The sequence below is a fragment of the Argiope bruennichi genome, chromosome 3 (genome assembly GCF_947563725.1).
Source record: "Argiope bruennichi chromosome 3, qqArgBrue1.1, whole genome shotgun sequence".
NCBI classification, from domain to species: domain Eukaryota; kingdom Metazoa; phylum Arthropoda; class Arachnida; order Araneae; family Araneidae; genus Argiope; species Argiope bruennichi.
The window spans coordinates 50836220-50862624 of record NC_079153.1 but is presented as its reverse complement, the minus strand read 5'-3'; the positions used below and the strand labels follow the sequence as shown (position 1 = coordinate 50862624).

Here is a 26405-nt window from a genome sequence, read left to right as displayed (position 1 = left end):
TCTTGTGTTTACAATTGCACCATGAAGACGAGTTAGTTTCCAAACAAGGACCACATTTATATTCTTTTTCAAATTCTAATTTCGAAAAAGGTTTTTAATTAATAAAATCTGCAATTTGCGACATGTTATTAAACATCGTGAAAAAGTGGGGTATTTTTTCAGCAAAACAAATGGCATCAAACAGTGAGCTACGATCCTTTGTTCAGTATTATTAAGTACATGTTCGTTTCCATGTCAGAAATTCATAAAAACGCTGAGTTTACGGTACATCTTTTGTTTGATGCTGAAACGAAAGTACCTCATTGGATAAACTTATAGAATAAAAGCGAGTTTCTCCTTTCCCTCCCTTGCAGTCGCTAAGTTGGAGGTTTTTGGAGCATAGCCGGGCAGCCACGGGTCACTGCTTTACACTACTGCCGGCAGGTGGCAGCACGAAAGTATTCACGCTTGGGACCATCGTTTTCTCCAGAGAGTCTTCTTCAGACACCGTTCAGAGAAGCTTCGAAACGGATACCATGGATACGAAAGAAGATTTAAATGATCCCAAGGTATGGATTTATTTAATTTTAATAATTGGTTTCTGTAATAAAAGTACATAAAATTAATTATTTTAATATATTTGTTAATTAATATTTAGGGTGGAATTATTATTTATCTTGTATTACTTTTAAGAGTTAAGAAAACTTTATTAAGTGATTATTTGGGAGAAAATGCGTGTATGTAAGGCAGTTATTTTTTTATCATAATATTTCTTCTGTTCATAAAAAGTTAATAAATCGTATTAATTTCTATTTTCTATTAAATCTTATTGAAATTAAATTCCATTTCGTTACGTTAATATTAGATGAAACTTTTTACTTGATTTTTCTTCTATGTAAACAAAATGTGAAAAAGTATTAAAGATAACATATGTTTGCAGAATAATTACTAAAAAAATGTACAAATATTTCCATTATATCTGTAAAATTTGCATATATTGAAAAAAAGTTTCCTGTTTTAAAGAATATATCACTTAAGGACCAAAAACTATCAAGTGGATATATGGAATACGCTATTTTGGTAAAAAAGAATTTCGGTGAAATTTTTATCTACTTCCTTAAGCTATTATTAATTAAAACAATAGACATAACAATCATAATCATAATTTCATATAACAATCATAATTTTTTAATATACATTTTATCAAAATGATAAGAAAAATTACATTTTTCTTATACTTTAGAATAACTTTTCATCAAATAATTTAAAATGACATTTCAAATATTTAAACAACATAAAATAAAATAACTTTATTCTAAAAAGCAACTTCATGCTGAAACGGATTTTTCTCGTCATATCTATTGGTTCACTTCTTCGACGGTTATTTAAACTGATTCTAAATACTTTCATTCCATTTTTTGGCAACATTAAATAGAAGACTCTTTTTTTGCATGACAAGTAATTCTTTCCATAGATTTTTTTTTGTTTTTTTTTGCACCAACTTCAAATAATTTTCTTACTTTTAAGCAATTTATAAACAAAATAAAGAGTCAAATGTTTATTTGATAATCTAATGATTGATTACATCGGAAGTTTTTAATAAATCATTATTAAAGTCTTGAAATTTATTAAATACAGTAAACTGACCAAGCTGTATGAGACACTTTCGAGCAAGGGACTGATTCAATAAACATGTATGGTACAATCTCGATTAGGTTATATAAAAGGTTTTTCTCCCCCAAGTAACAAATGAAGATGCGTGAATCTGAGATATTTGGTATTAAAGCGCATTATAAGAGCATCACTTTTTCTGTTTTTTCAAGCCAAGTCATTCCTGTATAACAGGTTTAACAGCATGAGGTTTGTTTTATGTTCCCAGATACTATTATATTTATAAATTAGCAGAAAATATTCCTTTGATACAGTTTTTAGCTTGTGGATGTGACTATATTGGCGTAAATGGATTCGAATTTAGCAACGCTATCAGTCTGTTCATTCCAATATATTCTACCGTGTACTACAGTTCAGCAATATAAAATGGTAAAACTATGGGAATAAAGTTGCAGATATTTAAAATCGTAAAAATTCGATGGAAGGCTGAAATGATGCGATGCAATTAATTATTTTTAATGATTTTAAAACACCTAACTAATCGATGCATAAGACGTAACATTCAGCAAGTTTATTTGAAATCACACGGCTACAGTGACTTCTGCAGTGAAAATTGAACATTATGGAGGAAATTTAAAAGAGTGAATTGTGCTTTGAAAGCTAACAACAAATGAAATTTGGACGGATGACATGAATCTAACGGTGTAAACCGGAATAAAGTTAAGGTAATATGACCTGCGCTCAAAGAACAATTTCTGTTTCTTGTGTGTGTCAAATTTAGAGAAATTTTATTGCCGGATAATACAAGAAAACAGGAGATAAAATTTGGGGTATTTGATATGAATGTATCGATGTAAACTAGAATAAAATTATAGTAATATAACCCGTGCCCTCTTTTTTTTATCAGATTTTGAGAAGTTGCTTCTTCGCCTATTTTCTTATATTATTGCAGAATTATATAAGAAAAAAATTGATTTACATTTTGGGTGGTTGATATGAATCCATTGGCACAAACCGGAATAAAATTATTATAATATGATCTGAACTCAAAGTACAATTGCTGTCTTTTATGTCATATTTAGAGAAATTTTATTGCCAGATAATAAAAGAAAATAGGATATATAAGGAATAAAATCTATAATCTTCTCAAAAAGGAAAAGTATTTTAGTGTTACGCAGTGCAGGTAAATGGTTTAAACTAAGTTCCGAAAGAATAGATTCCATTTTACTACTAGTTAATGATGGTATAAATCTTTTTTTTTCTTATTTCCTATAAGTGATGATAAACGTTTGAAATTAGAAGAGATTTCAACGGGATTTCTAAAATATAGAGACAACATTTGTCTTCTGCGTTTAATAGGAGGTTCGCAGCAATAAACATAAACAACACCACTCTAATCTCGGTCTAGAATCTAATTTTTAAACAGCTAGAAACAGGCATATATTTCCATTCAGATTTTTAAAAATCGTTTGGCATAATCTGTAATTTTTCGAGAAGCCTATGAGATTTAAAAATTGCTTAGTGCAAATGATTTCTGAATTTCAGTTAAAAATAGAATTGCAGACGATAAGAAATTTTGTATATCAATATTTTAAATAAAAATATGTTTTGTATAAAAAATATGATACATTTTGAAAAATAGACATGAAAATATTTGTATCTTGAGTTACGCCGAATTTATCAGCTAGCTCAATGTAAATGAAATTGTTGTGAGTAAACACGAAGATAAAAATAAAAACAATGCAGTCGATTTTTTTCGAATCATTAGCAAAAGGTTTCGAATTCTCATCATGTTTTATATCTATAATTTGTATGCTCAAGGCCAGATTAAATCCTGTAGGATCCCCGAGGCAATACAAGTTTCATCCTCATAATTGTCTTTCCTTATTTTGAAAACTATACATTTTTTCATTCATTTTACTTTAATCACTGTATGAGCAATTGTGATAAATATTACAACGAATTGAAATAAAAAAAATAAATGCAATTTTTTTAAGGAGTTGCTTTTATCATCTCGCGTTAAAAATGGAAATATAAATAAATTTTTCATCAAAATATTAAAAATAATCATAATACCACTCGTTTAACACAATCAAAGTATTCTAAATGAAAATTTTCCAGAGAATTATTGATTTGAGATTAATTCAGCCATCTGCGAAAAAACTTGGACCAAAAAGATTTGTATAGGAATTTAAAAGCATGAAATATCCGAAAAAAAATTGTTTTAAAATTTAAACTGGATTTTTTAAAATTTGAATAAGTTTGTATTCATGGTCCTTGTGAATTCAATGAAAGCCCAAAATTAGATTACTCTAAAGATATCGCCTTGGATAATTATGCTCCAGTAATTAATAACTAAACCGTTAAATATATGACTTTAATTCCAACAAAAAATACTTTAAATGACTCAAAGGATCACATTTTATATTGTCTGAGTCAATCAAAATCAGGCTAATAAAAGTCTGCCCCGAAGAAGTGCCTAGCATCGGCTGAAAGGTATGCCTCAAATCTGTCATTGAAAAAGTCTAAAATCGTTTAAAGTAATCACAATGAAAATTTTACTGCTCGGTCAGTTTATTCGCGTAAATGTACAACTTTTTTTTTTCGTATAAAATATTTTTTATTAAAAATATTTTAGCTTGTAGATGAAGTGCATACAATTTATGCTTTTCTATAAAATAGACCCACTTTGAACTTTTTTTTTATATGAAAAATATACTTTTAGTTCGGTAAAAAATCCTTTCCTATCAGAGTGAATTAACATAAAAGAAAAATAATTGCAGAGGAATCATAAAATAATGAAATGTGTTTGTAGTATATTGAAAACTATCTATTTCGTTAAATGTAACTAGTTTTGGTTTATATGTTTTCTAACCCTGAATATTGGATTTCAGCATATATATATATATATATATATATATATATATATATATATATATATATATATATATATATATATATATATATACTTTTCTCCATTAACTGCAATATGTACCAGTGTACAAGCAGATAGCTAGTCAATTGGATGAAAGAATTACAGAAATCAAAATTTCCACAAATTTTATTTTAATAACATTGATGCATATTGCTCAATCAATTGACCGTTCAAGTATTACAACCATTGTATATTTTGAATGACATATTCGGCATCTAAACACAATAGCTTAACGTTGATTTGTTGGACTTGCGGATTATGCAATACATCAGGATTGTAGGGTTTAGTTTAATTATATTAATGCCCCTTTGGAAGCAATGCTACTGCCGTTTTGGAGCAGACGTTATTTTGATTTCAAATAAGATTATAAAGATTATACCTAAATTGGCAAACTCTCCAAATTTCCACACCATACTAAAGGGAGGAATTTAACCCATAACGTCAGATTTAACATGCGTATATGATGCATCTGCAATGAAATCAGGTTTCGAAGTTCGAGCATTCCAATTCCAAAACCGAGACTTTAACACTAGACCATTTCAGTCACTCAAGATGGGAGGAAGTGCCGGCTTCGATGTTGATATCGTCATCTGATTTTTGCTCAAAAATACAAGACTCTTTCTTAGATAGCCCATGAAATGTTTCAAAATAGGGCGTTGATATACCTTTATTTCAAGATGGCTAGATTATCTAGTACGTTCCCTTTAAAAACCACATTTTTTAAGAAGATCCCACTACCAAAAATAGCAAAGGAATATATTTCAATATTTCGATGGTCATCTGCAAGGACACTAACCATCCATTCACCTATAAAATGCTGCTTTAAAACTTACAGAATATTTAATTGCAGATTCATTTTTAATAATTTCAACTTCAATTGCTTTACACAGGCAGATATTACTAATTTGAATTAACATGAAAATAAGTATTAAGTCATGTGTATGAATGGTGAGAAGATAAAAGTTTATGGTAAAAATTATAATTAACTTCGACATCTGTGTATACAGCATTATATTGCATTTAATGGCAAAGACTGGAACTTGTATTTTCCCCAACTTTTTTACATAAATAGAAATATCAAAATCGAAATAGTACGTAGACTACATTTGATTACGTTTAGTTACAGATTTTTTGCAATCTAGCATCGAATATTTCACATTACTTTATTGGTACCTTATTTTGAAAACTTATCAAGCATTTTTGAGATTTCGAAACAGAATTAAGCTACAAGTTAGACACCGTATCTAGTTATTATTCGTGACATTACACAATTCGTGTGGTTTGAATTTAAGAAATCTTGTGGATAAATACGCTTTTTTAACCTTTCCTCATTTGCGCAAGAATTGGAAATATTTTTGAAAGATATAATATATTTATCTTTTTAACCGATACTTTCATTTTTTTTAAAACTTTTTCATCACATTTTCTTTTTTGCCAAGGAAGTATATGGAGAAAAAAATATTCTAAGCATCAAAAAATGCGATCATGAGATGTTGACAAATTTCCACGTTTGATATCTCCTTCAATTAAAAAAAAACATCATATTTTTGGAAATATATTTATCTGCACGGTAACTTAAAAAAACGTTTTGATTTAGACGGCTCAAATTGAGTATTCGGTCTTTACATAAAATTTATATATTTCTATCAAATTTTGAACGAAGTCCAAAAAACGAACGAATTTAGACCAAACAAAATACCTAAATCTATCACTGATTCTAGAATTATATGTTCGAAATTCGATTTCATTAAGACATTAGTTTAGTTTAGTTATATTAACGTCCCGTTGTTAACCAAAACTAGGGCTATTTTGGGACGAACCTCGTAATTTTGAACCGCGGTCAGATGACGAGGACGACACCTGAGCTGGCACCCCCCTCTCCACACCACATCACACTAGCGGGAGGACGTTTGGCATGACGGATTTAACGTGCAACAGACCCCCTTACACGACGGTTCTTCGGTAGAATCAGGTCTCAATGCAACTCTGCCCTGCAATCCTACGGCTCACAAGCCGAGTCCTTACCACCAGGCCATCGCGGCTTTTTATTAAGACATAGCTGTCATGATTCATGCTTGCAATTCGCACCACTATCTAATAAAATACTTACTTATTTGCTATCTCTTAAATGTAGTGAGAAGAGATTTAGATAGTAAGTGTGACTGGATGAGGTTCATATGATGACCAACGTTTTAAATGAAAGAGATATAAACTAAGAAGTGTTCTGCTTCCATCAAATTCTACACTGAATGAGAACTTTTGCTATCTCACGAATATGGGTGACACGACAGTCAACGTATTAAAGATACGTGCGTTAGATGTGAAAAATCATCCTGGTCAAACATTTCATAACTGATTTGATATAGAGATCACACACAGAGAGAAGAGGAGTTGGCCAAGGTAATTTCCTTACCGTTTGACCAAGATTCAAATCAATATGTCCATACCGAAATTTCAGTTTCTTGCATCTTAACCACCAAGTTTTAGTTATCCTTGAAGAATGTTTGGTTTTTTAAACTTATTTTCTAATATGACAACTACGAATTTATTTTTATCTTTTATATTCAAAGAGAATATTCTCCGTTCATCATTTTTGTATACTTTCATATTGTGATCCTTTATTTGCTTTATGCATTGGCGACCATAGGAATAACCGTAAAATATTGGCGAAGATTGATTGCCATTAACCACGAACTTTTTGGCGAAGGTTTGGTGATTAATCGCTGGCGTACTGCTAATATGTAAGTACCTCATCTTATGTTTAACAACGTTATATACAATTAACAGGAAAGGATATGCATTTTAAGCATTTTCCTTTTGGCCGGTTTGTAGAAAGATGCGAAATAGAAATACAGTTTTTGCATTCACATCAGAAATCAAATTTCTTTTGATAATTGGTTGCATTTTCGAGTTATTGCATTCTTATATTCATGACTGACAAGAAGACGATCTCGTGATAGATATCGGCCAAAAATTTGATACATATTTTCAATTCTGGTGTTAAAACAATATATTAAATTTCATTTAGATAGTTCTTTGCGTTTTTGAGATTTTATGAATTCATGGGGTGGACGGAAAGGCAGACTTCTGATAAACAGACCAGGACAAAATTTGTTGGATATCTACAGTTTATATATAAATATAATTCATATATCAAATTTCTATTTCTAGTTTTCTTTGTCTTTGAGTTTTCATGTTCACAGGCAGGTACATATATTTGTAAAAAAATAATTCTTTCAGACTCCAGGTAATCTAAAACATAGAATGTCCATAATTTCAAATCCAGTTTTTTGACTGTTGGTAAACTTTCTTTTCACATACGGTAAAGTAAAAAGCAAGCGTGGTCCTCCTGAAACTTTTTTCAAATATTCCCTAGTAAAGATACTATTTCCCTTTTCCCTTAAAAGTTGTTAATGCCACGAGTATTCAGAGGTTGTCCCGCATATAGCGCTTTGTGTTTCATAGAAAAGTGAAGAAATCTGAGTATATATTTAGAATGTCTATTTTTAACCGATTAAAACCAAAATTTGATACAAAATTGCTATTATAATAAAAAAATCACATATTAAATTTTATTTATCTAAATTTGTAACGTATTTGAGTTATAATGTTTACATATATGCGAGCCGGCGTCCTGGCATAGGGTTCTGGCTGGGCGTCCTGGGTTCGAGTCCCGGTTTGGGCATGGTTGTTGTTCTATCTGTGAGATGTGTGAATGTGCTCTCCTGTAAAAAGGGATAATGCAAGCGAATGAGTGATGCGCGAGTAGCAAAGTCGTACTCTTGGATCTAGTTGGCGCTACTAAAAAAAGACAAAAGTCGCTTCCCCATCGGCTTAAATCGCTGTCTTCGTAACAGCGGGCTTGTCCATGGCAAGTGCCATAAGAAACAAAAACACATATATGCTAATATACAGATTGGCAGACAGTCGTCCCTTGATGGATTTAGTACGAAAGTTGATATGGATCTATATCTAAGATGTTAAAACTGTGTATTAATTTATTTTTATTTAGCTTTTTGGAGTTTTGTAGCTATCTTGTTTACATGCGCTTGTCCAGTAGAGAGACAAATTACTTTTTAAAAGGTTTCGAACAAAATTTAATAAAAATCTACAAATCAGGTGTTAAAATATTATAAAAATTCATCTGTCCAGTTCGAAGCGTTTTTGAATTATCGTGTTCACGAACAAATACAAAAATGAGTTTTTCGAATTCAGGAAGTTTTGAAGCGTAAAGATTCGACAAAATTTTGAATTCGGATTTTTGATGATCACGATAATTTTTTTTCGTTTATATGAGAAAGTAAGAAATGAACTAAGTCCATTAAGTCCCGTTGTAGACCAAACAAAAGCATATGTGCATACGCTTTGACGCCCTTTTCCTAAATTGTACCGTTGAAAAAAAGCTGGTTATTGGTATTTTGTCTTTACATTTCAATGTTGATAAAGCAATCAATTTTCGTCACTCCAGTTTTCTTTCTTCCCTTTCTTTCCGTGTTAATAGCCCATATAAACTGACAGCTCTCCATCGAAGCGATTCGCATTTTACAAGGAAACGTTTACTAACGTTTGCCCGTTTTGTTTGGGGAACGTGTCCGAATGACAGATATACGCTCTCATTAAAGCTACACGCTAAAAGGCATTTAAAATGTCTTAAACTCTTAAACCGTGCTGTCCCTCCTAGCTATGGTACGGGATCGATGCTGTCAACTCAGCAGTTTTTATCGCCGTTTGATGACTGCAGGTGTTAATGCGTTAAGTTTTGTGATATTGAATATGGAAATATTATGCAAAAATATGTTGAGAAATGGGTGGCTGCCGTAAAAAATTACCCAAATATAATCTGATTTTAATATTAGTGACACGATTAATTTAAATTGAGTTTGAATTTCGGAAGTAAATTAGATACTAAAAAGATTCAAGGCACGAAATTTAAAAAAAAATTGGCATTTGCTTGATTGTCAATGTTTGTTGTAAGAGACAGTTGCCTCAAAACGATATTTAATCAATAAACTGAATCGTTTAACAAAAGTTTGTGAAATAAATCTTGGACTAGGATAACAAGATATTTCCAATTGTCCGGGACAATTCCAAATTTTGACTTTTTACCCCCGATTAAAAAGATCTTCGAATTTTAATTACATATCAATTTAATTAAAATGGAGGATTCTAATTTTATTTAATATTTTAATACCATCCTAATATTTTAGCTATTTATATCCCAAATTTTTAAACAAATAGCTTTTATAAACACTATAAAGGCATATTAAAAAGATTAATTAAACTAAAAAGCTAAAATAGTTAATTTTAAGTAAGTTAAGATAAAAGGAAATTATTTCCGGCCTCCATTATATTACTACACTCAAAAAAATTCCGGAGTTTTAAATATTTTACGAATATTAATGAATTATGCCATATCCCATAGAATAAATGATAAATCATCTAGTTGAAACATATTGAGAGCATGCGAGTTCATGATTGAAAGCATTCATAACATCCTGCTGCTTGAAGTGCGAAATGTTTCTTCTAACATGATTAGCTTTCAGTTCACAGATCTCTTCTGATAGCAAATTATCTGCCAAAATATCACCTTCCGGTAATTAAACAACCCCTTTATTCTCCTAATAGCACCTTGTATGACTTTTTTCTCAAATGAAAAATTTGTTTAAGGGGCAACAATTCTTAAATCATGAAGAAATGGAGGGGGAAGACACTGGAAAAAGTGGTTAAAGGCTATTTGTAATGCATATTTTTGTATGAACAATGGGGAAAAAGGCATAATGGAATAGGGTAATTATTTCAAAAAAAAATGTCTCATATATAGGTTCTATCTCCCCCTCTCTTTTGTAATAATAATAATAATAATAAACTCTTGAACTTTTTATTTTTGATTATTTGGCTCACAAAAGTGACCAAATGCCACGAATTTACTGGAGCTGAATCTCCCTTCAACTCTTTGACTCTTAAAAATAAATAATCTTGAACTAAAAAGGAAAAAAAAAAAGAGAGAGAGAGAGAGAGAGAGAGAGAGAGATCCCTTACTCAAATTAAATGTACGTGTATGCCTCGTTTCATATAATTAGTTAATATTTCATATTAGAAAAGACGATTTCAGGTTTTATCTTTTAAATACTTACTTATAGAAGGATTCTCTTTTCAAGATTTTATCATATATAAAATGGGGATCTGTTTAATATAACCAAGTATATGAGTCAGCTTAAATGAAAAACTGCATAAATAGATCTGAACAGTGTCTTCGATTTTTCCTGAAAATTTATATAAAAAATTGTATTATTCTATCGTTTTATTATACAGGGATTTAGAAGTGTTTTTACAAGTGTTAATGTGCAGGAATTTGTGTACTCGATTTTAACCATGGGTGTAAGAGTATCTCTGGTTATAGTTAAGAAAGAGTGGTTATTTTAACCATCATTATTTTGAAAGTTTATACTTTAATTTGGTGGGCCGTGATGGTCTGTAAGATGGGCGCTAGTTCAGATGTCCACGTCATTTGACAATGGTTCAAAATGACAAGCTCCTTCCCCAAATAGCTCTCGTGTTGCTTCGAAATGGGTCTAAAGAAAACTAAGCTGCATTAAAATGGCATTAGTAATCTTTGAGTTGTTTTGGTGATCGTTACCGAATTTCAACGATGCATATAATGTCATAATCATAAAAAAAATATAAAATTGCACATGTCTTACACTTTTGTCCTACAAGGTAAACTATGAATACAATAAATAAATTTGGTGCAACACATTTAATGTTATTTTGTGAGGAAAAACTATTACTCCATTTAGTATGATTCCATTACGCTCTATATATAGTGATCCTCGCCTCTTTTCTGGTAGTCTATGCCATATTAAACATTGCCTAAAGTTATTAAAAGTGCTGAAAACAAAATCTCTTTGTATCTTATATAAAAATTATATTAAAGAATTTAAAGTATTCTTTATTTACTAATCAATGTTACTAAATTTAAGAATATGAGATAAAAATACCAAAAATGAATGCCAAAATGAAAAAAAAATACCAAAAATGAATATAAATATTCATTACATTAACTTAAGTATAAAAAATATACATATATGAATGAAGGATCAAATGAAGAATGAAGCATTTAACTACTTAAATATTTTTATAATCATAACTATTCGTTTTTAGAGTTGATGACAAATAACTATTTAAAAAGAAATATTTTTCGGTGAAAAGGATTATTATTTTTACGTTTTTAATGATTCCTATAGCTGAATATTTGTTATTAAAACTGACAACGAAGGGAAAGGGGGGAATCCTTAGTCAGAAGTTGAAAAATATTTTAAAGGCCATTGCAAGTTTATTTAACTTTCAGCATATTAAGAATCCATTTTATTTTCATATGCTATTAATCTATAGAGCCTGAGCAATTCAAAGAAAGTTAATGAAAGGAACCCTAATGTGGATTCAGTTTTAAAGAAATGAAAACGATATTATTTTTTGATATTTCTCGCATAAGTGAGAACACTGAAACAACAAAAACAGTTTAAATTGCAAGAGTATTTATGCAGAAATAATCTAATGTGTTTATTTCTAATCTTGCAGAATCTTTTCCTTGATTGGAAAAGGAAAGTTTTAAATGGAATAACCGAAAATAGAATTTTGTTTTATGGAACAGTTTTGTTAAAGCAGCGATAGATAATTTAATTCAAATTTTAACTGTAGCTTACTACATCTTTGATTCGATTAATATAAATTTATTTTACTAGCTGATTCCTTTTTCAATATTATCTCATATATTTATGCAAAAAATAATCATTTTCTGCTTCTCTTATCCAAAAATTGGTGAATTTGCTTTATTATGGCTCCATTTTTCGTTTTATTATCTTTGATTGAGTTATGGTATCAAAACCCTTCTATTGTCATTCTTGCAAGAATATGCATGTGACCTCTTTATTCGTATTTTATCCAAAAATATGATACCAAACAAATATGACAGCGAAATTGCGATGGCAATTTCGAATCCAGTGATCTATTTTAGAACGCGAAAAATGAGAATACAGGTACCAGGAAACAACAACAACAGCAAGTACCAAGCGATTGACCTACACGATTTTACAATCACATCAGCGTGAATTCCGGAAAAGGGAAGTGTCCTTAAAGTCTTAGATTTCGGGTCAAATAAGGACAAGTGCTCAAAACACGCCTTGTCTTTGTTCGGCCAAGGAAAATTGGACTCTTCTGGTAAAGATAGTGCACCATTCAACGAGTATTAGGTAGCTCTTCAGATAGGAACTCGTTGTCAGTTGCGTAGGGTTGATTGTTGTCTCTGAATTTACGAGCTGAGCTTAATGAGTCTAAAACTGAGGGATACGAACCAATTGAACTAGTTTTTTTGTCATGAAATGAACCATTCGCGATGGCGGAAGGAATTGTGCTAAGATTATGGGTGGCAATCCCCCGCAGAGACAAACTCTTTAAGTTTCAAGAGGTCCATCCGTCCGCCGTCAAAAATTCTCAGCAAGAATAAATAGTTTAAAGAGATTTCAGAAACTGAATAATGGTTCTGTCAATCACTTTTTTCCATTCTGAGAGAAAAACACAATGGACGACTAATGCCGGAACTTTGAAGAATCTTTAATTCAGTTCAATGTTTGTTGCGTCGCTGTAATTAAAAGTGGTTTTCTTCGTGTTGAATGGTTTTTAATTACAGTGAAATGGGTGACCTCAATCACATTGAAATCGGATTATAAATGAATAATTATGTTTTTAATAATGAAATATGCTATGATGTTAACAGTTTTATTCTAGGAAGATCCTAAATATTTTTTTCTGGAAGAAGTGTGAAATGTTTTATTATTATTATATAAGTATTGCAATGAAGAGGCAGCTTGCAAAGGATGATAAAGATGTCTGCTTTCCATTCTTTAGGGTGCAATTGCTATACAGTTAAATCATTATTGCGTTTATGTCATGAATAAAAGCAAATATGATGACGAGGCAAAGTTATAATACAATGCTTCAGGAACTACAAATCTGCACTACATACCTCAGTTCTTGTATTTCAGGTGTTTAGCACATTTTAAAATCAAAAGAATTTAGTTATTTATATAGTTTAGTAAAATAAGGAACATAGGTAACAGTGGAAATTTTCTTATCAAGCGAAGGGTTTAGATAAAAATGCATTAACCTATTAGTCGTCTGTAAATGTCTAGTGCGTTCAAGTGAAACTTCTGCAGGGCAGCCGCAACGCGCTTCAAGCGTCCTTCTACAGTTTAAAACGCTTTGTAAATGTTTACTTATTTTTGTTTGTTTGTTTGTTCTAATGCGGCGAAAAACTGAGGGCCATGGGAAGAAATTTTCGCAGACAGGAGAGGATGGCGAAATGGTTAGTAAGGTTATTAGGTGTTAGTTTAACTTTCGTTTAAGCACTTTGTTTAACTTTCGTGTTGCACTTTACTTTAAATTAATTGGTATGAACAGTTTTGATTTTTCCCGAATTAATTTATAATTTTATGAGAGCGTATTTAATTATGTAACTTGCAAATACAATGAATTCCAATATCTTTGATCTTAACGAGCATACAATAAATTAGATATCTCCAAAAACTCTAACTTAAGAAAATGGTTTAGTTTGGTTTAGTTATATTAACGTCCCGTTTGAAGCAACACTTGGGCTATTTTGGGACGGACCTCGTCATTTTGAACCGCGGTCAGATGACGAGGACGACACCTGAACTGGCACCCCCCTCTCCACACCACACCACACCAGCGGGAGGACGTTTGGTCAGGACGGATTTAACGTGCAACAGACCCCCTTACACGGCGGTTCTTCGGTGGAATCGGGTCTCGAACCTGAAACCATCCGGTTCCGAAGCCGAGACCTTACCACCAGGCCACCGCGGCCTCATTAAGAAAATGGAGAAAAATTACTGGATCTAAGAATGAATATAGAAAAAAAATGGCAATTTTTAAACAAAAAAAAACAATGATAAAAATCATTTTTAATATTTAAGTCTCAAGAAATACCGGCTAATTAATAAATAAAACGCAAATGATTTAAATATATAAAATAATTATAAGTATAATGTAATTTTTCAAAAAAGAATTTTAAAAAATTATATAAATAATTAAGTAATTTTAATAAACAAATTTTAAATACAAGAATTTGAAAATAAAGCTTCAAAATAATCAATAAAAACCACAACCAATAAATTCAGAGATTTAAAAAAGTTAAGGAATTTTTTATTGTTTTTTTTTAATTGAATATACATCGTGCAGCAATAAAATCATTATGCGAATTAAAGTTCTTAAAACTTATTCATTAATGATCAATGAGATTAGAAATTCGGGTGTATTAACTAATGGAAATTACTTAGAAATAAAAAAAAAATAGTTTTGACATTAGAATATTAGTTTGACAGTAAACCTTCCTTAAATTTAAAATGCACGGATCTAAGAAAAAAATTCGAGTTAAACAATTTTCAAGTAATAGTCTGTATAGCAATCTGTTTCTTCCATTGAAAATAAGACATCGTAGCCAACGGCGCTCCAGGGCTTCTGGTATGTCGTTTACCTGGTGACTTTCTTCTTGGGAAGGGTAAGCCAAGTTCAAGGTCTTTCCTTAATCTGGTGCACATGTTCTTAAAATGTCCGCACGGCAGAAATACGATCCCACAGAATAAAAAACTGGAAATCAAATAGTTCTATCAATTTTTTTAGAATCAAGAAAGCAAAAACAATAAAAAATGTTAACACATTATCGTTTATAGGCTGGATGTTATAAGTAAGCGGTATAAGTATACTGTAAGTAAAGCGACTCTCTCTCTGTCTTTGCGCGCGCGCGCGCGCGCGTGTGTGTGTGTGTGTGTGTGTGTGTGTAAACATATTTTAGCAGTTGCGTGGCCGAATAGAAGAAACTTTTGCAATTTTAAAATTTGATTTATTTCACCACGGGAAGTCTAATTTACATGGGGATGATGATGATGATGAAGTGTCCGCGTCACCACGGAAAGAGGATGCAGTAGCTTCTGAGAGTAAGGACCCCCCCCCACCATAATTTACATACAAAGAATAAGTGGTAAGAAACACGCCAGTCTACATCGTCGCACAACAGCAGAAGAAAGAGAAATTTTCCCCTTCAGTGATTTTACTTTGAGATATTGTTAGGGATTACTTTGAGACGTGTCGGTTTAGGCAAGGGAAATTTAGGTATCTGCAAAAGAAGCAACGCATTATGGGGTTTTATCTCTTCACACGGAGTGTGAGAAACTGCTGAATTCATCAGTTTTACAGAGCGCGTGTACAATTATTTAAATAAAAAAAAGTTGAATTGGATCAGGAAATAAGAGAACATTTTGAATGAAGTTAGTAGGGCTAAAATAAGATAAAAATTGGGAAATTAATTAAAATTTAAATTAGATTATCATTGCATATATACTATAATTTGAAAATCGTTCAGGCAGATCTACAGAGACTTACAGCAATCAATTCAACTCTTAATTATTTTGGGGTTGTAAATGCTAATAGAGATATTTTTTAAGAATATTTAATTTAAAATAAATCGAAATGTTAGTGATTTTTTCTCACTTTGGAGCATATCATTTCATAAGGACCATTCTTACACCAGTTTGAGCTTTAAAAAATAAGTTTTTATCGCTAACTTTATAGAGTATGTTTAAGTAGATATTACAATAAATAACTCTTTTGAATTAGTGCATTCATTGGATATATACTGAAGTGCATTGTGGCGACTTTAAAAATTACCATCTCCATCCCAAAATAGCCCTAGTGTTGCCTTAAAACGAGACATTATTACAACTAAATTAAATTAAAATCCTGCATCAAAAGACACCGAGCGGACGGATGCTAAAATTCACTCCATGGGAACAGCTCCTTTGATTTGATTTCAAATGACCATAAGTTCCCGATTACGACCTTGGACAAATCAAGCCGCAGGCAACGGAAACAAATCTTATCAAGAATACCAAATCCATCAGCTGGAGGAATATCTGCTATCTTGTCTATTCGGCTATTTATGAAAGCGATAATTCGGGCACGCAACAAGCTAGAAAGGTGAAATTTGATAAGTGGTCTTGTCATAAAGAAGATTTGTATTAAGTTTTGAACCCAGTTTGTCAGAGCGAAGAGACATAGAATGGGTACTTCAATCTCCTTGCTGTATCATGAAACCAGGCCCGAAACTGATCTAATAAAGAACAGGTACAAGGTCAGAATATCAAATCAATAAAGTAGGTATTTGCCTACTGACCACAACTTCGAAGGGATCCGACGATTAAAAAGCTTTCAGAAGGTATTATTATGACAATTTTGTGTCTTTATTTGATTACTAAAGATAGTGTACTCGAACGTATTCGAATTAAAATCAAGCAATGTTTAAATTTCGGAACACTATTTTTGTAACTTTTTTTTTCATGTTTTAAAATTCGTCTACAGAACAATCTGATCCATTGTGACTTACAAGCCAACAATCATAGCACATTTAGCAAATGAGTATTTAAAATGTATTAAATGGTTTTTACTACTTTGTTTAAAATTACTTTTAATTGTTTTACATAAATGGTATATGAAACAAATTCTCTTGAACATAATCTACAATTAATGTTTGGTTTAATACAACCAGTGGGGGGGGTCCCCAAAACTTTCTCGCATACTCTCTAATAAAGGTGTTCTACCAGAAAACGCCTTATATGGCATTGGCGTACAATAGTTACGAAATATTAACGTTTCGCGTGAATTTGGCATTTTTATGGAGTCTGTCGTGCCATCCTTGGCGAGTTATTTGGCGATTAAGCCCAGGCATGAGGTTAATAGCATCCGAAAATCGAATCTGTATTTTAAATACGTTTTTCCCAATAGATTGAAGTAAACATTTCTTAAAAAGCTGCATTTGTAGTCACAAAATCCCATACCAAATTTAATATATTTAACTCATTGCGTTTATATTTTTCTGAAAGTACATCCCGCAGACAGTTAAGTTTCATCAATGGAATTGGCTCCATTAACACATTTACATGCCAAATTTGATATGTTTAATTAATCGCGTTTTTAAATTATTGTGTTTACTTATTTTTGAAAGTGTTGTCCAGTAGACACGTTGTTGGATTTGGCGCAAATTTGACAGATGTCTACACTATTAATGTTAAATCTGTGTACTAAATCTTATCCATCTAGCTCTCTTTGTTTTGCAGTTATCATGTTAACTTATATTCGAACAATAGGACAGACGGACCTTCTCTGAGCAGATTTTACTCAAAACTTGATAGAAATTTGCAAATATAGTGTAAATATCGTATACAAAATTTCATATGTCTAACTCAAATCGTTTTAGAGTTATCTTTGTCACAAGCAGACAGACGGACATTTTCCAAAGCTGCGTTTTTCGAACTCAAGGAGGTTTTAAACGAGGAGATAATGTCAAAATCTCGAGTTCGAATTTTTTGACGATTACTACTTCCTCTATACTCCGTATACGAACATGTAAAAAAAGGGGGTAAAATAATTTTCTTCTTTTAAAAGCAACTACAACCAAATCTAATGAACGAAATAAAATGGAATTCATATGCTAACTGTGGGAAGCATGGAGAGATGGATTTTTCAAAAGAATTTAATAACAAAAATCGTCAATAGAAGAGGTTTAGTTGCTGTAGGAAAAAAAAAAACTGCACCATGATGAACTCATTGACAATGTATTATGATAATTTCTATAAAAAGAGAATAATAGAAAAAAAAATGTACATACAATATGAAACTCAAAGATAATGTTCTTTTATTAATCAGCATTAGGAACACGTGGTACAGTTCATATGTGTAGACTTTCTTTTAGCCAAAAGATATTGAATATGTGATTTTTAGTACAAATTATCTCTCTAGTTTTACGGAATTCATCTAACCACGCCTTTGTACATGAAATTTGGCGTTCTGTTCGGCTGTTTTAATGCAGATACCGACAAACTGAGAAAATTACTTTATGGCCTTTATGTATTTGATACTTAAAAAAACTTATATGGAAATAGAATTAAAATCAATGGAAAAATATCTGATTCCAGTAGTTGAGGTAAGGAAGGGGCTGGGTGGTTGAGGTAGTCCAAAATATGCCTTTTAACCTATTCCAGCTGCAAAATTGTACAGTGCTGCCATACGTTAATACTATATTTTGGAGAATTTTTCAATATAAGTTTTGTTTGTGTAATATTGATATTTAATGGATAACGTAGATTCTACATTCCGTTTCGTTAAAGTTTTTAAAAGATGAAAAGTCACGTAGCAAAGAAAATGAAACAGAAAGGAGACTCACGACCCGTGAAAATTCAGGTCACCATTTTTAAAAAGCTCACTGGACCCGAAATAAGTAGAAAGTAGTTTTACGATGCAGTAATTAAGGATATATTTTTTATTGCACTTACAAGGACTTGGGCCTTTTAAAAACCTACTGAAAAAAGGGGGTTCGTTAGAAGCTTTTATAGCCATTTTTTTTGTGTCTTGAATGTAAGGCGAAGAAACGAATGGAGAGATGATACTGAAGTTGTAAGTTGTCGTTATAAATCTATAACCAACCTAGATTGTGAAAAGAAAATTTTATCAATAAAATGAATTTCAGTTTCCTGTTGACTTATTGTTGCGTGCCAAAACTGGATATAACGTTACAGAAGTTAAGCTATAAAAATGACTCGTTTAGTATTTTTTTTCATGCCTCTAATTTTAAGAGACCTAAGAGATGACTCTCATAGAGGTTAGGATATAATGCCTATTCTCTGAAACAAAAATTTTCCGCGCTTTTGCGCATGCGTCAAGAAGTGTGCATTTCGCCAAAGTAGGGTTGAGATGAAAAAACAAGGAGGAAGATATGTTTAAATTTATTTAGAAATAAAGTAATGCCTGATTATCGGTTAAACTAGATCGATTATTAACCGGGAATAACCTGCAGAATTGAACAAATACATAAATTTCGAGCTAAAACGGGAAAGTACGATTCAAAACGATAAGCGAAAAATAAAGTTCTTAGTTAAAACAGTTCATGTGATGAAAATTCTGGAATGAAATAATACGTAAAAAAGAATAATTTGAAAACTGAGTGGTTTGGCTTTGAAGAGAGACATGCAGTAAAAAGAAATTTATTCCAGTACAAATTGGCACAAGAGCACTTAAGCAAGATTCTTGTGCCCATTTAACGGCATTCAATTTGCCAATAAATTGCGCCATCTTAAAGAAAATTCTAGGATTAATAGATTTTTTGTTATTCAGAGACTCTTTAGAATTTTATTTGAATTACTCTTTCAAAAATATTTCACCTCATTCAGCTAAAGAATTTAAATATGACCTCCAATTCACCTTTGAAAATGTTGCATCAACTTGGGATTGGCAAATGAAATGATTAAATAAAATCAAATTTATTTTTAAAAAAATAAAACTTTAGCAAGCTAAACTTTGATTATTTAATTAAAAAAATTTATATTTTCGCTAAGTGTTCTTTATAAAGCCAGTGATTTCTTTTTAAATCGAATCCAGCAAAATGCCTTATAAATATTTAAAACGTCAATAAAACTACTATACAATGCAGCAATTAATGAGATGGCTTAGACGATACGTTGGGAAAAAATTCATGACAAATCTGCGTACCCTATAGTATTATAAATAGCGTAGAAAATAATTTTGATCCAAAGCATATTGCCAAAATGTACCAATATATTATCAATGTGTAGTAATCAAGTCAAAAGATAAAGGATTTAATGTGTTCTTGTTGTATTAAAATGTTATCGCTTTAATAGAAAAATTGTTCATGATGATATATACAAAATTCTTGTTTAACAAATATGGTATATTTATGATATTGATATTCAAGAATTTTCCTGTCACAGAGATGACATTAAAATAACAAGATTGCTGACCGAGAACACATTAAATAATCTTTATTTTAATTGGTACATACTTCTGCTTATTGAAGATACGTGTTCTGTGCAGCTGCTCTTCATTGTCTACATTCACAAATGCTGCAACGCTTCATTTGTTTCTTTTTATTCCTTTTCTAAATATTCAGCCGCGGTCAAATATTTTGCAGGGTTGAAATGGAGTCTCGAGAGAAAAAATTTTTATAAGTTTTTTTTTTCAAGATTATCAAAAAAACAAATGTGAACATATTTTGTTTTAAATCTTTTTATCCGCTATAAGGAGAGAGAAGTTAAACTTTAGAACTTTCAATATCTGTAATTTATTTAAACAAATGGCTGGATATTGATCGTGAGATTATAAATGCATTACAAAATTGCAGAAAATAATAGAATTAATTTAAAAATATATGTAAGATTCATATACGAAAACAAAACTGAAAATGAATTACAGGTCAAATAAAAATTTCCAATACCAAGCTTTTTCAAAAGGAATGGACAATTTTAAATTTAGCGGTTGGGAAAGCAAACATGACAATGCCGTAAAAAAAAAGGTATATGCAAATATATAGATATGACTCTTGATAATTTTTATTTTTATTCTCAAAAGATTATGAATCATTCTTTGTTCCTCGTGAAAAAAATGTCACAATAAATATAATTTTGTAAAGAATCATTAAATTCCATGAATCAGAATGTGAAACAGCGAAAGTGTTACATTTTATTAAAAGACAATATTTTTGAAGCAATTTTGTAACTAAATGGGTGAAATTAACAGGTGCATTTGTTTTCTTCTAATTTTTTAGAAATTAAAAAAAAATCTTTATCTTATTTTTTAAGAAAATTTTTATTTTTATTCGCAAAAGATTATGAATCATTCTTTATTCCTTATTAAAAAATTTCAGGATAAATACATTTTTGTGAAGAATCATTAAATTGCATGAATCAGAATGTGAGACAGTAAAAATGTTTCATTTCGTTTTCAATGACAATATTTTTGAAGCAATATAACAAGTAATTAAATTAGATGAGATGGACAGTTTTATTTCTTGTCTTCTTCTTTTCTTCTAATTTTTATGAAATTCGGATTAAAAACAACCCTTTGCATTGTTTTCGTAATATTCTATTACTTTCAAAGTTTCCAAATTATTCTAAAATTTGTTTATATAAAATGAGTTATGAAGTTTGGTTGATTTGTATCTTTATCTATTCATATTTTCTTACATATATGACGTAGGAATTCTTTATGAATGCTACGATTACTGACTCCTTATTTTTTAAATAAAAAAGCAGTTACTGACTGAATTTTAAAAAAAAATGTTTCTTCTAAAAATATTTACCGTTTTTCATAATTAATGCTCAATTTCTGAGAAAATATTGCATTAAAATTTAACCATTTTTCAATTTTATTCGTGACAAAAAAATTAAGAATAAATATTTTATGACACATGAAAAAATATCGCAATTTTTATTTTAAGTTTTTTTTTTTTTATAAAAATTCTTACTTTCAGTTGCCATTCCAAATAATTTTAAATTACTTCCTCACATTTTCAGTTTAAAAATTTCAGTGTGTCAGCATATTCAACAATTAATATCCTTGAACTACTTGTTTTTACATTTCTTTATATTTACCTTTTGAGGTTTCGCTATAGCTGAGCAATTTTTTTAGACTGAAAAAACGTTCCATCTAAAAATAAATATTTGAGTCAGTTTTGGATCTCTCATGTCATGATTTACTAATATCTAAAATGTATGTCGCTATTTTTACTAAATATATTGCTTTACCAAAATGAAATTTTGAACTTGAATCATAAGATAAAAAACCCGACTTGATTGACTAAATAATTTTCTGATTTTTTAAAGTTTTATCACATTTTCTTTCCGTCAAGGGTGATACAACATTTTGCTATCTAAAAAGAGATAAAAGTTCAAATAATTTTTAATTAGTTAAAATTTTACTAAAAATATTGTATAAATCGAATTATTTATTCTTATTCTGCAAAGTAATTTATTGTCTAGTAGTCTGTCCTAAATAATGCAAAAATGGTTGCATAAAAAGAGGCCGACATTCGCTTTTATTATTAATAGAGGTCCTAATCCGAAAAATACTAAATCCGAAGATTAGAGGACTGATTAGTCCGGTAACCGAGGATGAGTGAATTCCGCTGATTTTCCAAAAACGATAGAAAAATTATTGATACTCTTTAAGACTGACCAGTAAACGATCAAATTTTGTACATATATGCAAGCATATTTTTGAGAGCCAAAATGTGTGCTTCGGTGAGATTTTTTGAAGTTTCAAGAAGAATTTTAATTAATCAAAATTCTTCTTAGTTTTTTTCTTTGATAACGTCTCTAAAATATTATTGCACAAAACTAATTTTAAAATTGGTTTTTTTAATAATAGTAACATTTCTCCTACCATACAAATTTATCTTGAGTTTTGGTCCTGTTATAAAAATATCTGTTTTTTGATAATTTTCTTACGTAGATTTCACTGTTGTAATGAAATTTATTGTTCAAAATTATCCAAAGTATTAAAAATTCAAACAATAATCATTATGTCATCAAATATTTAATAGTATGATTTTCGTTTATTAGCTCAAAGCTAAAATAGCAATCCTCTGCTTAATTTCTATGCATTTTGCTTAAAATAATAAGAAATGGAGATTACTACCGCCGAAGTTAGAAGGCCACCATGGATAGTGTTCTGTTAGAGAAGGAATTTTTGCACAGTTTTGTTTTTAATGGTACTATAGTGTCATAGGACTTAACTCCTTTAGGAAGTTTCATATACATAAAAAACAAATCTGCTGCAACTATTAAAACTAATTGTTAATTGGTTGTTAATTAATTGTCAATTAATTAAACAATTTTATTGTCTATTGAGGAATTTATGTAGTTATGCATGAAGGATCTGACTACATTTAAGTAGAATCAATATTACCAGCGAATCAGATGGTTGCTAAAGGCGGTCAGTCTAACATATAAATCTGTGTTATCTCAAGCTTTTCCATCTGATACATGCGCAAAGCATTTAAATTTTAAACATTCGTGAAAGAATGATTGTAATTTAAGTTATCATTGACTCCTTTGAAAAAATTGCTACTTCATGATAATTTCGATATTATCAAAAAAAAAAAAATAGCTGTACATTAATTGTCAGGTTTTAGTAAGAAATAAATGGTATTATATTAAACATAAATAAAACAAAGATAAATAATTTTTTTAAATAATATCTATTTTCAATGTATACAATCTTTAAAAAGTCTCAGATGTGGGCAGATACTAAGGATATCAATAAAAAAATCATCACCCCGGACTTTTAGGTAGCATTAAATTACAATCTATTATCTTCATTGCATATTAATCTCACCTAATAATGAAAACGAAAGAGCCTTTGTCTGTTTGGATTCTGGCGTTCTAAAGGAAACAGCACTGAATCCACATAGATCTATCAAATTTTACTTTGGAAGGTAGGAATATGCAGTTCGAAGTGACATTTTTTAAATAATTGAAAATAAACAGAATTTTGATGTTCCTTGCCAATAATTTTTTGAAATAGTATCTAACAAAAATAATTTCCGAAACATCATAAAATTCAGAAGAAGAAAAAAAACCCTTAAGTGATTTAATTTAGTTTTGGGGGCAATTTTTTCCCAGTACTTTATTTGACCTTTTCATATAATATTTGCAACAATATACTTTCATTCCAACAAATAAATTTAAAATTTTCCCCTTATTTCTGCAAATATTAAATCGCACTATTTTTTCTTTTATTGTTCAAAACTTTGAAATTGATATTTTGTTTATTTTTCATATTTTTAATAATGCCGTTATGAAGTTTTAATTCTTTTATTTTATTTCATTAACATCTTTGTTGAATTTGCTCATAAAATTTTAAAATGTTAAACAATAATTAATATATTGCTATCGGTATGCTGAAATATTGTACTGACTATTTTTTAATTTCCTTATTAATAAGTTTATAATTGATTTATTGGCATATTTTTGCACTATATAAAGGTTGTTGAACGCCTTGATATATTAATTTTAAAGTTTGAATCAACTGCACCTTTTATATTAGAAATAAATAAAAGTGAGATTATCTTATTTCATAATATGCAATTAGATGTTATATAACACGAGTAAATACATCGTTTGCAAATAAAAATAAGTCGATTAGAGAGGTTCATATTCATATTAAACAGAATAGATGAATAACAAGGCTTAAATATCTAGCATAATTTGATGTTTAAAAATGCTTGTTCAAGGAATATGAACATCATTTGTGTACAGAAGATTTAATTGAAACTAAACATAATTAGCATTTCCAGTGAACCAACTGTTCTCTAAAGGTGCTAGTAGGTAATAAAAAACACTATAATATACATTTTTCCCATCTGGGCGATTTATTAATGTTTGTTGTTAAGACTCGAATTAATCTGCTGTTTATTCGCTTGCTCCCAGATATGACTTTCCAAGAAAATCCGAGGAAGAAAATGATTCTAAATATGTGCTCTAATTTCAATACGTATACCGATTAGTCTCAGAACAATACTATATTTGCTTTTAACAATAATGAATATACATGGCATTACTATATATATATTTCGATAATTATACACGACTGCATTACAATTATATATTAAAAAACAATTAATATGAAATAGGATTAATTGTTTATTACGTAACATTTTTTTTACGTATAATATGTTCTTTTATTTTCCCAGAAACAAATGTTGATTTTTTATAACATCAAGCGAATTAACTGATAGCCAAAGGCAGCTAATCATTGAAAAGGAAAACATGTTTGATACATTTATTATACATTTATTTCGATAAAACCCTTCCCAAGGAAAGATCAGGATGAAAACGATTTTAATTACTACAGAATCTATTTTTCTAAACGAATGTCAGTTGTTCTCAGAACAATATTAGATTTCTTTTCAACAATGTCAATCATGCATAGCATTAATATATTTATTTTTATAACTACTTCTTTCTTTTCATTGCAGCTGTTCACTGGTTTTGAATGTTCGGTTACACAATATTTGTTTTTGCAAACGATTTTCGTTCGCAATGCATTCTCAGAAATGGTCGCTAACTTATTTTTAACACTTTCGGAATATCTTCTAGGTATTTCTCGGATTTCATGCCTATTTTTAGTTTAATGAACTAAATTCGGGAGAAAAAAGAACTTCCCTACAAAATGGGCGTGGATTGCTGTTAGATAACGAAGCAGACAAAATGGCATTTTACGTAACATCAAACTTTTAATTTATACTGTTCTCCGATGGCGAGAATAGATAAATAAATAAAGATTAATAAATCTAAAAATATATTTAAAATTATTATATGCCAATATGAATTTTGGTGAGTACTTACTAAAGTTAAAACTTGTAACCGTGGTGCGAATATTTATCTAAGAATTTTAAAAGTCAACAGAGAGCGCATAATATTTCCTCCTTAGAGGCTCCTGCAGTTAACTAATGAACGGAATGACGCTAAATTCCAAGTGTAGATTGGAAAACATGGAGAGATGAATTCTTCATACTAAATTCTGAAGCTGCCGAAATATTATCATATTAATAGGAAACGTCAGCATATTGAAAATATTATACTTAGACAAGTTGGCTGACAAAATGTTATTTCTTGTGAATTTCTAATTGTATTTCGCTGATTTCAGCCTATGCACTTCTGAATATGTTTCGATGAGACTCTGCACAATCTGTTTTGCATACATTATTATGACCCAACAGCGTTAAAATCTCGCTTATTGGGGGTATTTGTTATTATATTCGTTTGTTTGTCGAACATGATATGCTTCAACATATCATGTTTTTAAAAAAAATTCAACTGAAACATGAAAATAATTTTAAACAAAATAGTTCTTTAAAAATTGGTAATTTTTCTGAACACAATCTAAATAATACTTAATGATAGGATTTAGATATTTTTTTAAAGGAATTATAAAGCAACATGTTTTTTTAAAATTATAA

At 30.1% G+C, this 26405-nt stretch overlaps 1 protein-coding gene across 1 annotated transcript in view; it reads left to right on the top strand.

The window, feature by feature from the left end:
• The first annotated feature begins 369 nt into the window (after nucleotides 1–369).
• The window catches only part of LOC129964131 (tetratricopeptide repeat protein 39B-like), a 98934-nt gene continuing 72898 nt past the window's right edge, over nucleotides 370–26405 (top strand). The window contains exon 1 of the mRNA XM_056078822.1: nucleotides 370–548. Within this exon, the coding sequence (XP_055934797.1) occupies nucleotides 516–548 (33 nt within the window). The 5' untranslated portion in view covers nucleotides 370–515. The remainder of the gene's footprint in view (nucleotides 549–26405) is intronic.